At 45.4% G+C, this 15,393-nt stretch overlaps 1 protein-coding gene across 1 annotated transcript in view; it reads right to left on the reverse strand.

Moving 5' to 3' along the window:
* Window positions 1-5,902: 5,902 nt before the first annotated feature.
* Window positions 5,903-15,393, reverse strand: part of LONP2 (lon peptidase 2, peroxisomal) — a 90,260-nt gene continuing 80,769 nt past the window's right edge. Inside the window, exons 13-15 of the mRNA XM_047792129.1 lie at window positions 10,952-11,159; window positions 10,375-10,565; window positions 5,903-6,321 (exon numbers count right to left, since the gene is read on the reverse strand). Of these exons, the coding sequence (XP_047648085.1) occupies window positions 6,100-6,321; window positions 10,375-10,565; window positions 10,952-11,159 (621 nt within the window). The 3' untranslated portion in view covers window positions 5,903-6,099. The remainder of the gene's footprint in view (window positions 6,322-10,374; window positions 10,566-10,951; window positions 11,160-15,393) is intronic.

Consider the following 15,393-nt stretch of genomic DNA (forward strand, 5'->3'; position numbering starts at 1 on the left):
TAGGGTATTCAGTATGTGTTCAGCACTATGTATGTTCAGTATATAGACTCTGGCACACAGAATAGTAATCTTACTCAGAGATTACTATGAACATTTTCATTTTTCTAGTCCTTTATGTGTACTCACATGTGTTTATACACATTTATTTTGAAATAGAATGTGGGATCATGTGATTATTTAACTCCCTTACACTCCCACACATAACATGATCATCTAAGCATTTCACCACTTTAGTAATTTTGGAAAAGTATCATTTTGGATAACTTTGAGGATTGACTATAATTGTAGCCAGTTTCCCAATATTGGATATTTGCTTTGTTCGATTTGTCCAGTTAAATTTTTTTTTTTTGTCTTTTTTAGGGCCGCACCCGTGGCATATGGAGGTTCTCAGGATAGGGGTCAAATCAGAGCTACAGCTGCTGGCCTACACCACAGCCACAGCCATGCCAGATCTGAACCGACTCACACCATAGCTCACGGCAGTGCCAGCTCCTTAACCCACTGAGTGAGTCCAGGGATTGAACCTGCGTCCTCGTGGATGCCAGATTCCGGTTTCCGCTGAGCCACACAGGAACTCCCAGGTAAATTTTTTTGACTAATGGTAAACAACCTGTGAACATGTCTGAATGCTTTCTGGTTATATTCTTAGGATTCTTTTTTATTTATTTAAGGTCTTGATACTTTTTCCATAATTTCTGGAGAGGTTTCAGTGGAAACTACGGTAGCGCTGTGAAGGATTTTCCCTTTCATTGTAACCTTGTGTTCTGCTAATTAAGATACTAAATTTTGTGTGTTTGATAGATAGTAAGATTGACATTTTAATATTTGTTAACTGTTTCTCCTTGGTTGTCTTCATGTTCCTGGCCTATAGGGATAATGAGATCTAGGTCCATGTTTCTTGATTGGTTTGAGATTTGACTTTATGAGGTTTAACTCTTGTCCTTAAATCATCTTTATAATTAATGCTCTACCTTCTCCCATTGATGCCCCAACCCTTTCTGGGATCTTGGTATTTTCTTTCAGGAGGTTATAAGGGTAGGGGTAGATGATACCCTAACTTTGTTTTTTATTTTTTGTCTTTTTGCCATTTTTTGGGCTGCTCCTGCGGCATATGGAGGTTCCCAGGCTAGGGGTCGAATCAGAGCTGTAGCCGCCAGCCTTCACCACAGCCACAGCAATGCGGGATCCGAGCCGCGGATCCGAGCCACGTCTGCGACCTACACCACAGCTCACGGCAATGCCGGATCCTTAACCCACTGAGCGAGGCCAGGGATCGAACCCGCAACCTCATGGTTCCTAGTCAGATTCGTTAACCACTGAGCCATGATGGGAACTCCCTGTTTTTTATTTTTTTAATTTAAAGTATAGTTGATTTACAGTGTTAATTTCTGCTGTATAGCAGAATGACTCAAGTTTATACACATATACGTTCTTTTCTATTTTCTATTATGGTTTATCAGGATACTGAATATAGTGTTGGGCCTTATTTATCCATTTTATATGTAGTGGTTTGTACCTGCTAATCCCAAACTCCAAGTCCATTCCTTCTGTTCTTTCATATTTTTAAACTTGAATTTGTCCTATCAAATTGAATCACGGACCAGTTTAATATGCTAATGATTGTTGGGGAATTTTTTCTTTTGCCTTGAGTGATTTTTATTTTAATATGTATAACTTTTTAAAAGGCCAACAATTCTGCAAACTTTAAACTTTTGTGAATGGCTATAGATGTTCTAGCTTACTAAAAATCTTAATTGTGCACCCCTAGTTGAAGAGCACCTTATATCCTAGAACAGCAGCAATGATTATACTGATGGTGGAATTTTATTTCATTCAGATTCCTGAGTGGAGGAATGGGTGAGTAACCCAAATTAAAGAAAAAAAGGTTGGGAGTTTCCTTTGTGGCTCAGTGGTTAAGGAACCTGACTAGAATCCACGAGGATGTGGGTTCGATCCCTGGCCTCACTTGGTGGGTTAAGGATCCGGCGTTGCCGTGAGCTGTGGTGTAGGTTGCAGACATGGCTCGCACCCCCAGTTGCTGTGGCTGTGTCGTAGGCCAGTGGCTACAGCTCCGATTCAACCCCTAGCCTGGGAGCCTCCATATGCCGAGTGTGCGGCCCTATATAGACAAAAGAAAAAACAAAACACTGGATCAAACTAAACATATCTGGGGGCTAGTCAGAGTACTGTATTAGACTAGAGCAAGAACAACCAGGGTGAACTGCACGCAAGACTTAGCAACTACATCTATAGACTGAATGCACTGCTGGAACCTTAAGTCTTTCCCCTCGCCACCTGCCCAGTGTGCGTGTTTCCAAACATAAAAAGATTATTTGGTGGCTTACTGCTTATGATCTTAAGCTAGTAGAATCATTTATCAAACTCGTATTTATCTAAAAACAGCAGCATCCCCCAAATTTCAGTTTAATACTTGCTGGGGACCTGCTAAAATGTAAAGTGTGGTTATTAGTGCTTAACCTTATTATGCCTGGCACTGTATTCTCATTGTCTGCTGAAGACATTTTCCCTAACCTTACATAGTTTTAAGAATTTTGTTGGAAAATTATTTTTCTTAAGCCTTTCCAAATTCTGAAAAGAAAAAACAAGAGTATGAAAGAATACTTGGTTTTATAATAAAGTGAAATTTTGACAAACTTGCACTGTCATGTTAAGATTGGGATTTAGCCTAAAGGGTTTTAGTTACTGTTGCCTAGAAATGCACTGACAATGTTAGAGTTGAACTTAATTACAAGATTTTTAACATGAAAGATTTCTCATTAGGTCCAAGAATGTTAAACATATTCTTAGGTCATTGATAAGTACAAACCACACTTACCATGTTCCAAGTAGGTTGAATTTGCATAGCAAATAAAACTTTCCTAGATTTAAAAAAAAACCTGATAGAGCTGTTGTCTTTGTCATTTCCCAGAGGTGCTTGATGGTGATTACATCTTAATGGTCCCAGATAAAGTTAACATTCTTTGTGGCTTAGTGTCAAGTGCTTTTTATAGCAAACCTTTTCTCATTTCAGTAGTTGATAATGGAAACTACAAAGTCAGCTTTCTCCACCCTCAGGATTGATGAACTCACAGAGGGGTAGACTTTGGTAAGGTTTAAGTGTCGATCAGTCACCTAGTACAGGGGGCTCTTGGTGGTAGACATCACTAGTCACTGCATTTGGATGAGAGAATCAGAATCCTCAGCATTTCGGTCAGCCACTATGACTCAGACGGCAGTGGAAACAGAGCTAAATCTGCATCCCCACTCTTACCACGAAGAGGATCGCTGCTATGATCAGGAGGCAAATTTTTTTTTTTTTTAAGGGCCACACCCGTGACATGGAGTTTCTCTGGCCAGGGTCGAATTGGTGCTGTAGCTGCTGGCCTCCGCCACAGCCACACCAGGTCCAAGCCTGCGACCTACACATGACAACTCAGCTCACAGCAACGCTAGATCCTTAACCCTCTGAGCGAGGTCAGGGATCGAACCCAGGTCCTCATGGATGCTAGTCCAATTCGTTTCCTCTGAGCCATGACGGGACCTCCCAGAAGGCAGGTCTTGACTGACATCAAGGAAAGAAGGAAATCTGTTTCACTGAGCACATGTACTTTTTACCCTTCTCCCCTTATTGAGAAAAATTCAAGTATGTTTATTACGTTTTAAATACCACTTGTATAGCCAGGACACCTTACCTACAGCTGAAGAATCAAAAACTTATGTTAAAGAGGATCACTCTGGCTCCTGTTTTTGCGTATCAGTAATCAGAAAGCACTCAGGAGCTCTGTCTCTGACATGGTTTACAGCAAGGCTCAAACAAAAGGGGCAAAGTAAAAAAGATGTGTCTTAAGTAGTGCAGAATTTCCTGACTACCAAGGCACTTAAAGCATTAATGTAGTTTTAATATCTGCATAATTTTAAAAGCCCATACATAAGAAGCATGGGGAGCACTGGTTTCATACGCAGAACCCAAGCTAGGCCTGCTGAATTGGAATTTGAGTTAATTAGCAGTTCTCAAAAACCCCAGCTGATGTGATATAAGGGGTCTTTGGGAAATACTTTCTACAAACAGTGCTAGAAGAAAATACCACCATTGGTCATTAGGGAAATGCAAACCAGAACTACCAGATGCTTCTTTACACCCTCAGCATGGCCATTATCAATGATGGAAGCAACTGCCGGCAAGGACGGAAATGGAAACTTTGTCCAGTGCTGGTGGGAACGGCAAATGGTGCTGCTGTGGCGGGAAGCATGGGTGGCTCCTCATGTTTTTCCCAAAGAATGAAAAACAAGACTGGAAGACAGATGTACACTTACATTCCCAGCACAACAGCCTAGAGGTAGAAAATAAAATGTGGGATGTGCGAACTGGAATATTATCCAGTCTTCAGTGAAATTCTGACACATGCTCCAACATGGAGAAACCTCGACCTGCTAAGTGAAATATGCCAGGCACAAAAGCATGGATTGTGCTTTCATTTACATGAGGCAAATTCAGAGACAAAACAGTGGTTCCTAGGGCCTGGGGAACTCAAGAACAGGCAATTACTGTTCAATGGATGCAGTTTGAACTTAAGATAAAGCTTTCCATGGAGCTAGTGGTGATGGATGTGCAATGTTGTGACTGATATCCCTGAATTACACTTAAGTTAAAATGGTAAATTGTTATTTTGCCACAATAAAAAAAAAAACCAAAACATAAATACAAAAGCTTGGCCTTAAAAAACCAAAGCCAGTGCTAAGAGAAATGAAGGTCATACATACTGTTAAGTTTCACACACCTCCGGGGTTTCTCAGTCCGCTCCTTTAGTATGGAAAGACATGCTCAAAGCCAAGGGCACAGAAGACGGCCTCCTGCTATTTACAGGCTGGCTCAGAGCTGCGTGCATGCGCAGGACTCCCGAGGAAGAATGCAGGTAACGCCTGCTTTCTAGAGTGTGCTGCGTTACCACTGCTGAGTGAGACAAGGCCAAGCGGTGTGCATGTGGGTTAGCTCCCTCTGGTTGCTGAACACAAATTAACATCAGTTATTTTTCCTCCCTTTTAAGGATGACTGAACAGCAATAAAATCACAGTAGTGAGGAGATAGTCAGTGCAATGTTTTCTGATTTCCCGGTGCTGGCTCGCTTTCCCACTGGCCAGACCCCAGACCTGGACGTGGCCTCCCAGGACACATTCAGATTTTTACTAGCAGGTCTAAGCACAGTATTTGGGTAACTTGACCCCATTCTTATCCAAGAAATTCCAGACTGTCTTTACATATCTGGGTTTTTTGTTTCGTTTTGTTTCTGTTCTTTTAGGGCTACACCTGTGGCATATGAAGTTCCCAGGCTAGGAGTCGATTGAAGCTATAGCTGTTTGCCTACGCCACAGCCGCAGCCAACATGTGAACACACGAGCCATGGCTTCTACCTCCACCACAGCTCACGGCAATACCAGATCCTTAATCCACCAAGTGAGGCCAGGGATCGAATCTGCATCTTCATGGATGCTAGTCCGGTTCTTAATTTGCTGAGCCACAACAGGAACTCCCATATCCTTCTATTTTGTAATATAAAATTCTGAAGTCTGGCTGGAATGATTAAGAAATTGCTCAGGAGTTCCCATTGTGGCTCAGTGGAAACGCAGCTGGATGCGGCTCCACTGTGGCTGTGGCTGTGGCTGTGGCATAGGTTGGCAGCTGTAGCTCCTATTCAATCCCTAACCTGAGAACGTCCATGTGCTGCAGGTGTGGCTCTAAAAAGCAATTAACAAAAAGAAACTGCTCAATGTTATTTTACACTGCATTCTAACTATCTTCACAGTAACACTGATGAGTAATACGGATGCTTCTGTTCTGGGACCACCTGTGAACCACGGTTCCATACCTTTCCACGGACAGGAATGAGCCCACTAAAGATAAGAATTCAATTCCCATTTAATCAATTTATTAAATTAACATTTCTGTAATAAACACTAGCCACCACCCGAGTGAGATTTGTTACTGTGATTACGTTCACAAATTAGGGGCATTTTGCTTAACCCTACTGGTGTGAATAAAATCATCTTGTCAGTACCTTTTGGCACTTTTCATTTAAAATTCTGAAAAGCTGCGCGTTGGGCCTACAATTTGCTGTTTAGAAGACCAGGTCTGGTCTTCACAGTAAAGCCGCCATCAAAAGCTGCGTTAAGAACTTCATCCAGGCAGCTCGCTGTGACAAAACTTAAGTCCTGCCGGACATTGCCTGGGATTTCTTCAAGGTCTTTTTCATTCCTCTGAGGAATGATGACATGCTTCAGTCCTGCTCTGTGTGCTGCCAGCACTTTGTCTTTAATTCCACCCACCTGCAAAGAGAGAAGAAGGTTAGTAAGGTTTATGATCATCCATAGGCTGTGAAAGAAGCCATGACCCACCTTTCCTGCACTGCTGTTTTAAAACATCCAAATCTTTTTTTTTTTTTTTTTTTGGTCTCTTTGCCTTTTCTAGGGTGGCTCCCGTGGCATATGGAGGTTACCAGGCTAGGGGTCGAATCGGAGCTGTAGCTGCCGGCCTACGCTAGAGGCACAGCAACGCGGGAGCTGCGTCTGCGACCTACACCACAGCTCATGGCAATGCCGGATCCTTAACCCACTGAGCAAGGCCAGGGATCGAACCCGCAACCTCATGGTTCCTAGTTGGATGCGTTAACCACTGAGCCACGAAAGGAACTCCGAAGTCATCTTCCATTTTGTTATGGCAGAAGCTAGGAAAGCCACAAGACTAATAAGAAATTCTTTACATTTCAAATAGCATTATATGCTTTTAATGGGGGAAAATTCTAAATTTTGGGGGGCCACACCCGTGACATGCAGAAATTCCTGAGTCAGGGATCAAACCCACGCCACAGCAGTGAGCTGAGGTATGGCAGTACAATGCCAGTTACTTAACCTGCTGAGCCACCAGGGAATTCCAGTGTTAACATGCATAGTCCTTTCTGTACTCACAACAATCTTGTTTATAGGTTGACTCTGAAAAACCATTCCATTATTTTGACCATAAATACCATTCCTCTACAGAGCTCAGCTCCACGCCAGGGTGACTTCCATCCTTACAGGTTTAAAGCCATGACCTCTAGGCCACTTGATGAAGATAGCTTGTCCTCAAAATGATCTAAGCTCTTGTGGAATAATACATCTTTAAAATATATCCACAATGGTTCCTTCAAAATGTGGAATCTAATTCCTCTCCCTTGAACATGTGCCAGGTTTAGTGGTTCACTTATAAGAGGGTGGTGGAAGTGAAGCTATATGACTTTCAAGGTTAAGTCATAAAAACAAAAGCTTCTGCCTGGATCTCTCTTGGATCTCTGGCCCTGGAGGAAGCCAGCTGCCAGTTCTGAGGTCTCCCCAGCAGCCTATGGAAAAGCCCTGTGGTGAGGAACTGGGGCGTCCTGCCACCAGGACCAACGTGCACTCATGTGAATGAACCACTGTGGCAGCAGATCCCCCGCCACAGCCTTCAGATGTGACCTGGCTGGCATCCTGAACCACGATGAGGGACCCTGAGCCAGAAGAGCCCAATTAAGCCTCTCTTCAATTCCTGATCCACAGAAGCTGAGAATAATAAACCTTGCTTTGGGGTGGTATGTATGCAGCAACAGATAACAAACACGGCTCCCCGTCACACCACCCAGAACCCGTGATCCCTGAAGGCAGCTGTTCCCAAACTGTCCGCTGTTTCCACCTGCTGCCCCGAGACTGGCTGTGCCTTAGGCCTTTCTGCATAGGTGCCACCTCCCCCCACCACTGTTACTCTCTTTCCAAGCTGCTGCGGCTTTTTTTAAAAACTAATTTTTTTGAAAAACATTTTTTGGCTGTACCTTCGACATATGGAAGTTCCTGGGCCAGGGAATGCATCCAGGCCACAGCTGCAGCATCACCAGAACCTTCAACCCATTGCGCCAGGCTAGGGACTGAACCTGCACCTCCGCAGCTAAGTGAACCACTGCAGTCGGATTCTCAACCCAGTGCACCACGGCGGGAATGCTTTAAGCTGGTGAAGTGCACTTTCAAGGTATCTTCTTCAGAAAGAGTGTGAAAAACTCATTCCTCGCAGGTATGAAAATGTCTATTTTGCAATTTCCTTATTATGGTGCAGCAGGTTAAGTATCCAGCATTGTCACTGCAGCAGCCTAGGTCACTGCTGTGGCGCAGGTTCGATCCCTGGCTGCGGAGCTTCCACATGCCACAGGCGCAGCCAAGAACCAACCAACCCCCCAAAGCAGAAAAGAAAAGGTCTATCTTGCGTTCACACTTGACTGACAGTGAGTGCGTATAAAGTCTTGATTTAAAAGTCATTTTCCCTCAGAGGTTTCTTTTTGTTTGTTTTGATTTTTTTTTTTAATTTTTTTTTTCTTATTTTCTTTCTTTTCCCCCTCAGCGTTTTGCAGGTGCTATACATCTAGGATCACTGATGAAAACCTTTTCTTTGGTCGGCTGAAAAGTCGGGAGCATGAAGTTCTTTTCCCTGGTTGGTACAGGCCCTTTCAGTCTGACGACGGTCTTCAATTCCAGGAGAGGCTCCGTTACCTCTTAGCAATTTGTTCTCTTCCATGTTCTCTGTGGAGTGCGATGTTGAATCTGTCGGACTCTTTTTTCCCTATTACTTTTTTTTCTGAACAGGTCTTGGGCCAACTCTCAAAGACCTTATTTTAAAGCCAAGCGCTTGGTCTCAGCCTCTGTTCCCTTCACTGCTCTTCCTCTCCCACACTGCTGCTTTTCGCCACGTCTCATCACACAGGCATTTCAAACTGAAGCTTTCCTCAAAGCTGCAGGGGCTCCCGTCTGCCGAGGGCAGGGCAGGCTTTGCTTGGGGGTGATCGGCTTTAAGGGCGGGGGACCCAGGGGCAGAGCCATTTGTTCCATGAAGGTCTCAGCGCAGCCCCTGGTGTGGGTCTCCCAGCGCCCTCCTGTCCTCCGGGTCCGCACCTTCTGGCTCTGAGCCAGTGCTTTTCACCGGATTCCTGCTGGGACGTCTCCACCTCCAATCCAAGTGTGTTTGTTTCATCAGCCAGGACATTTCTGTCTTTAGAAGTTGGCCCATCTATCAGCAGAAGGGCTCCCCACTCACTTTTGACCTTTGAATGGATTCCCTTTATTCTTTTTTTTTTTTTCCTTCCAATTGTATTGAGATATAACCAACATACAGCACTGTATAAGTTTAAAGTGCACAATATAGTGATCTGACTTACACCCACCACGAAATGATTACCCCAGAAAGTTGAGTGAACATCCATCATCCCATATAGATACCAAATTAAAGAAACAGGAGAAAACTATTTTCCTTGTGAGGAAAACTCCTAGGATTTACTCTGTTAACACATTTCATATTAACACACAGCAGTGTTCATTATATTTACCATGTTGTGCATTACACCCCTAGTACTTAGTGATTCCTTTTATTCTCCGCTTAGCGGGCCATTCTGAACTACGGCAAACCTGGGAGCGTGCGGCCAGCGGAGCACTTGCTCACGTCCTTTCGGCGGCACAGCCAGTCTTAAGCCCCTACTGTCCACAGCTGCTGGGTTAAGGCGAGGAGAGCCGCTTTCCTCTGCGGTACAGGTGGAGGACAGGGCACAGTGAATAATCGTTAGGGCATGACTTTCTGGTTCAATTCAATTAAAAAAAAATCAGGGAACCGAGAGCATTTTTAGTGACCTTAATTAGTGACTACTTCACTATTACCTCATAAAAGAAAGGTGTTCTCAGAGCAAAACTTTTTTCTTTCCCTTCTCATTTTGCTATGAACCCACCAAAACTTCCTTGTAGCCTGGTACTGCTGACGAGTGACTTAACCTTCTAAACCATCTCTCAAGTTCTATGCATTTTTCAGTGTTTTCATAAGTAGTTACAATATGGACCGGGGCCCCAAAGCCCCATATGTACACGACGTTTTCAAATTTAACAGTGAGACATGGTAGTCTTTACTGTACTGTACTACTTCTTTTCTATAATTCTTTCCATCAATCTATCAACCTAACCCAAGTTATCTATAGGAGGGGTGGAGGTCTCAGAGGAACTTCAAAAGGCTGAGAACTGGGCTTAAATTTTAAAAATAGCTACCATCCTATTTTACGAATATGCTCTATATTAACAACTAGAACAAAGCCTCAACTCCTCACCTGAACAGCTGATCTTTCTGATGACCAGACTGATCTATTTTTTTTCCCCTCAGCCAGTCTTTCTTAGAAGAGAAAACGTGGGGAAAATGTTTCGGTTTTTCCTTTATTTGATCAACATTTAAAAATATGAATTACAGATATAAAAATTCAATATGTGTTTTAAAACGAAGACAGTCACAGGAAGAAGGCAAACCACTATTAATTTAAAAACCACACAAACAGGTTTCTTCGTACTTACTGGGAGAACAAGACCTCGCAGTGTGATCTCACCAGTCATGGCTACATCTGAACGCACCAGCCGCCCACTAAAAAGTGAGGCGAGACAGGTTGCTATGGTAACGCCAGCAGATGGTCCATCTTTTGTGACAGCTCCAGCTGGGAAGTGCAGATGGATGTCTGTGTTCTCAAGAAGATCAAAACTTCCAGAAGCTTGAAAAAAGGAAGAGAGGAGTTTAATGTAGAAACATTACACCTGTTTTCGTTCGCTCCCGCAAGAGAAAATCAAAGAGATAAACAGGAATGTTTGGGGCATATAACTCCTTCAAAATAGTAACGGGCAGTGCAAGTCAAGTGGGGTCTGGAAGCACGGTTTCCTTCTCTTCCAAAGGGAATGAAAAACAAACCCTTGGAATCAGTTTCCAGCTCAGGTGCCGGTCCACGTGGAACTAGAATCTCCGTGCGGTTCCAAAGCAATGGTCTGTGCTTTAAGGTGTAACTGACCGCTGAGGGCTCCTCTTAGTCTCTGTCACAGAGCCCGGGACGATCCTAAGGCACCCTGCCCGCAGCTGCACCCCCGCCGAGGGCAGGCTGCTCACCATTGGTCAGATGGTATTTCTTGGCATTGCTGCGGAGCCAGCTGATGGCGAGATGGGCCGATTCCTTCATGACGTCCCCCAGCTGGCCAGTCAGAGTTAACTGGCCCTCGCCGTCCATGCGACTCGCCTCCACAAACATGATTTCCCCACCCAGGGGGGTCCAGGCCAAGCCGATCGCCACTCCTGGTTGACTCAAACGCTCAGACACCTTTCGAGAGAGAATCGAGGAAAATGATCGCCTAAGGCCAACAGGAGCCCAGATCTTTCCAGGCTGACCTACCGCAAGGGCATATGCTTGTGCAGCAGGCGTAAGCTGCACCCCAAAGCACATGACTGGGGCCCTGGAGGGCTTTTTGCCAGAAGGCAAACTAAACTTCCCTCATGGGCATTTATCAGAAGCAATTTTCTCTAAAAATATGTGTGAGCAACTCTGATTCTTAAGTACCACAGCGAGTTACACAGAACCTAATTTTCAAGGAATAAACTCAATTGCTTTATCTAAATATTTTCTTCAGGGGAGCTCCCGCTGGCCACAGCGGAATGAATCCGTCTAGTATCCATGAGGATGCGTGTTCGATCCCTGGCCTTGCTCAGGGGGTTAACGATCTGGCGTTGCCGTGAACTGCGGTGTAGGTCACAGACGTGGTTCGGATCCATTCGACCCCGAGCCTGGGGACTTCCACATGCTGTGGGTGCGGCCCTATAAAAAACAAAAAAATTGTTTCATTAGGCTGCATAGTTATAAATACTCCAGAGCCCGACTTCATGTTAGGCAATCGTGAATTTGTAGGCAGGAAGTAGAAACCCTCTTTTCAACATGCCTTGAGAAGCTGCCAACATGCTAACGCTCCAGAGGCCAAGGGTGAAGGTACACGTTAAAACTCCTAGATTTTACTTCTCTGCCCCTCATCTTTGCTCTCTGTTGCTGCAGAGACACTGCTGTAAAACGCTGCTTCAAGATGCCCCAGATTCCTCCTGTGCGCTCGGAGGCCCAATGTGCTGCCTCACTGCCATTTGAAATGGAGCATGTCACGCACCGCAGATTACAAGCCAAATAGGTTAACACGTCCAAGTTATGAAAACATGTAAAACCTAACAGGTGAAAAAAGGGTCACGTTAACTTTCACTGCACACTTTGAGCCTCTGCATTTCTTATCCTGTAGATGTTCCATGTCAGAGGAACGCAGTAGGTTAGCCCCGCACTCATGCACACACTGGGGCTCTCCCGCCGAGGTAACATTCTCACTAAGGAGCAGCAGAGCCTGCAGCCTGAGTTTCTGGTTAAAGGGCTGGGCGGGGGTTCAGATGCTGAAAATGTTCATTTTATTTTTTTGGCCTTGTTGTCTTTTTAGGGCCGCACCCGCGGCACAAGGAGGTTCCCAGGCTAGGGGTTGAATTGGAGCTGTAGCCGCCAGCCTATGCCAGAGTCACAGCAATGCGAGATCCAAGCCACGTCTGTGACCTACACCACAGCTCACGGCAGCATCCACGTCCTCATGGATGCTAGTCGGGTCTGCTAACCTCTGAGCCATGATGGGAACTCCTGAAAGTCTTAATTTTAAATGGGCACGTGGATTGAAGCTATTGGGCACTTATTTTTAGTAGCAAACTATCTGTGGCTCTTGGGCACTTATTTTTAGTAGCAAACATGAAAGCCTAGCTTTAGATCTGGTTTTCCATTCAAAAACGTAATTCCAGTTGGCTTCATGATAAGGTAGAGACTTGGGAGGCACCGCGCACAGATTTCACCTCCCCTCAGCTGTGCGCTCGCCCTGTTCTGTGTCGACTGGAGGAGAAAGATGCAAAAGCTCCATATGCAAAAGATCAGGACTATTAGAGGAAAACACAGAAACAACTATTTATAAATGGGTTCACAAGGCTGGTTCTTGCTGATATGAAATCGATTCTACCTGAGTGATATCTAGTTTGGGCGGGAACTCGCCTGGGGTTCCTGTTTTTCCTGCCTGGCCCTTTTCTCGGGCTGCCTGAATCAGTCCTAAAGAATGATCCTCAGTATACTGAATCGTGTGCTAATTTAACAGAAAAAGCCAGATGGTGCAGTTTTGTTCACTGTAACAAGAACAATATCCCCCCCCCCCTCCTTTTACAGCTAAATCCTCAAAACTAGTTTTGTCAGAATAATACCAAAAATGTCCCCAAACAATCCGGAGAAAGAGTCACATTGATTACCATGTTACATCAAGAAACCAGGCTGGTTTCCAACACTCTCTACCTGCTGGAGAGTCATGGTACTTTGGGTAGAAGTAACCGGTACACGGTTAATTGATTTTTCCTTTTTTCCTTTTGCCTGTGCCCTCGGCATGTGGAAGTTCCCAGGCCAGGGATCGAAACAGAGCCACAGCAGTGACGATGCCAGATCCTTAACCCACGGAGCCACCAGGGAACTCTGGTACATTAACTGAAAGGACAGGGGTGGATAAGCACACAGGGCCAAACCCAAGCCATCCAGGCTCCCTTTAATTGACCTCGATGGCAAGAGCACTGATAGTAGCCTGAAGACCGCACTGGTGACAGATATGTGCCCCTCAACGACATAGCCAGTGGGAGAACTGAGGCAGGAGTTACTGTCAAACCTAGAGTCTTGTCATCAGCCCAACAGCAGGTATCTAAGAAATTAAGAACCTGTAATTCTTAGATTTGGGAGTCGTGTTCCTCAAAGGCGTATGTTCTGAAACTGTTAACAATTCTGTAACAGTCAAGCATCCAGTTTCTGTGTATTTTTCCCTCAGAAACAATTGCGTGCAAGTTCACATGCATTTGAAAGATAAGACATATGCTCCTTCTTGCTCCTGAACGGACAGTTTCCCAGCCACCTGAAACCTTCCACAATTGTAAAAACAAGTGTGTGTTTACACTCTTCCCTAACAAGTGATTCAACACAATACTTAACCAATACTTTCTACCCGTTTCTAATTCCACCACTGGTTTATAGAATCAACAATTGTATGAGCCGAGACAGGTCTGGGCTTGACACTTAGAATGTTTTTCCCTCTAGATGTCAAAGAGCATCTGAGGTTCATTTCTGTCCTTCAAGTTCCCTTGAACCTGGTGCTTCCCACTTTCCCTGATCTGCTACATCTGGTTCAAAGGAATGGTCAGTTTCTTCGGTCATAACTCTATCAATCATGTAAATATGCAGACCGAGGAAGGGTTTAAAATATTTAATGAAAAACCTAATTAATAACAGAGTATGGGAGTTCCAGTGGTGGTTCAGTGGTTAACGAACCCGACTAGTAACCGTGAGGTTGTGGGTTCGATCCCTGGCCTCGCTCAGGAGGGGTTAAGGATCTGGTGTTGCTGTGAGCTGTGGTGTAGGTCACGGACGGGGCTCAGATCTCACGTTGCCTTGGCTCTGGTGTAGGCCGGCAGCTGTAGCTCCAATTGGACCCCTGGCCTGGGAACCTCCATATGCCGCACCTGCGGCTATAAAAAGACAAAAGACAAAAAAACAAAACAAACAAACAAACAAAAAGACTAACAGAGTATGTCTTATAAAGTGTGGTTGCTTACTGCACACTTCAACGACAGCAGTGTTTAAGGAGCATTCGTGTACCTAATCACTGCACTTTTGCCCTGTTCTTTCTTTTGATTAACTAAAAAGTGATATTCAGTAACATCTGACCGAAACAGGACATATGCACAACTCCTTGCGCCCCTTCCGAGCCCAGACGAACACGTAGGTTTATGACCTTGTCATGGGCTCCTGCCGCCCATCAGAGAGATTAACAGTGTTCCCCTTACCCAGCGGCGCTTTTCCAGCATCCGGGCCAGGGCCCCGCCCGCATCACAGGGATGTCACCGCAGGGAGGTGACAGCCTGCTTCGCCACATCAGATAAGGAGCCAGCCTCGCCCCAGCACAGGGGAGTGCGATAGCAGAGGAGCCACCAAGTGCCCGTGCCTTCGGAGAGGTCTGGGAGGCCAGGGCCCGGGTCACAGCTCCCGTGAAGAGTCTTCAGGTACGACTAGGAGTCTGCGGGCCAGGAAGCGGCCAGGAAGCCATCAGAGCAGAGAGGCCGGCGTGTGCCAAGGGCTGGAGGCAGGACTAACACTGCGGGCCTTCTTTCCAGGGACAAGCTTGGTGCCTCGCCAAACACAAACCTGAACTGTCAGATGGCGGTGGTACGTGTGCAGGTTGGCTCTTCAGGGACGTTCACACCGTACACTGGTTTCTTTTACAGCTTACACAGCACTTTTTATGTTCCTGCCAGGGCTGGCACCACAGAAGCTCTCCACCTGCCAATTTCTTTAAAGCCTTTGTGCTAATAAGATCCTAAGCCTGGAACTCACCACTACTTGACTTTTCTAGGTGTAGTTTGTTTCAGCAGCCGTTCCCGTGGAGGGGTGCTGGGGTCAGCCACTGTCGCCTCGGGAAGCAATGTGACAGCCCCATTCCGGCCCGACACTTGCACCGCCGAGAACC

This window comes from Phacochoerus africanus, chromosome 8 (assembly GCF_016906955.1).
Source record: "Phacochoerus africanus isolate WHEZ1 chromosome 8, ROS_Pafr_v1, whole genome shotgun sequence".
NCBI classification, from domain to species: domain Eukaryota; kingdom Metazoa; phylum Chordata; class Mammalia; order Artiodactyla; family Suidae; genus Phacochoerus; species Phacochoerus africanus.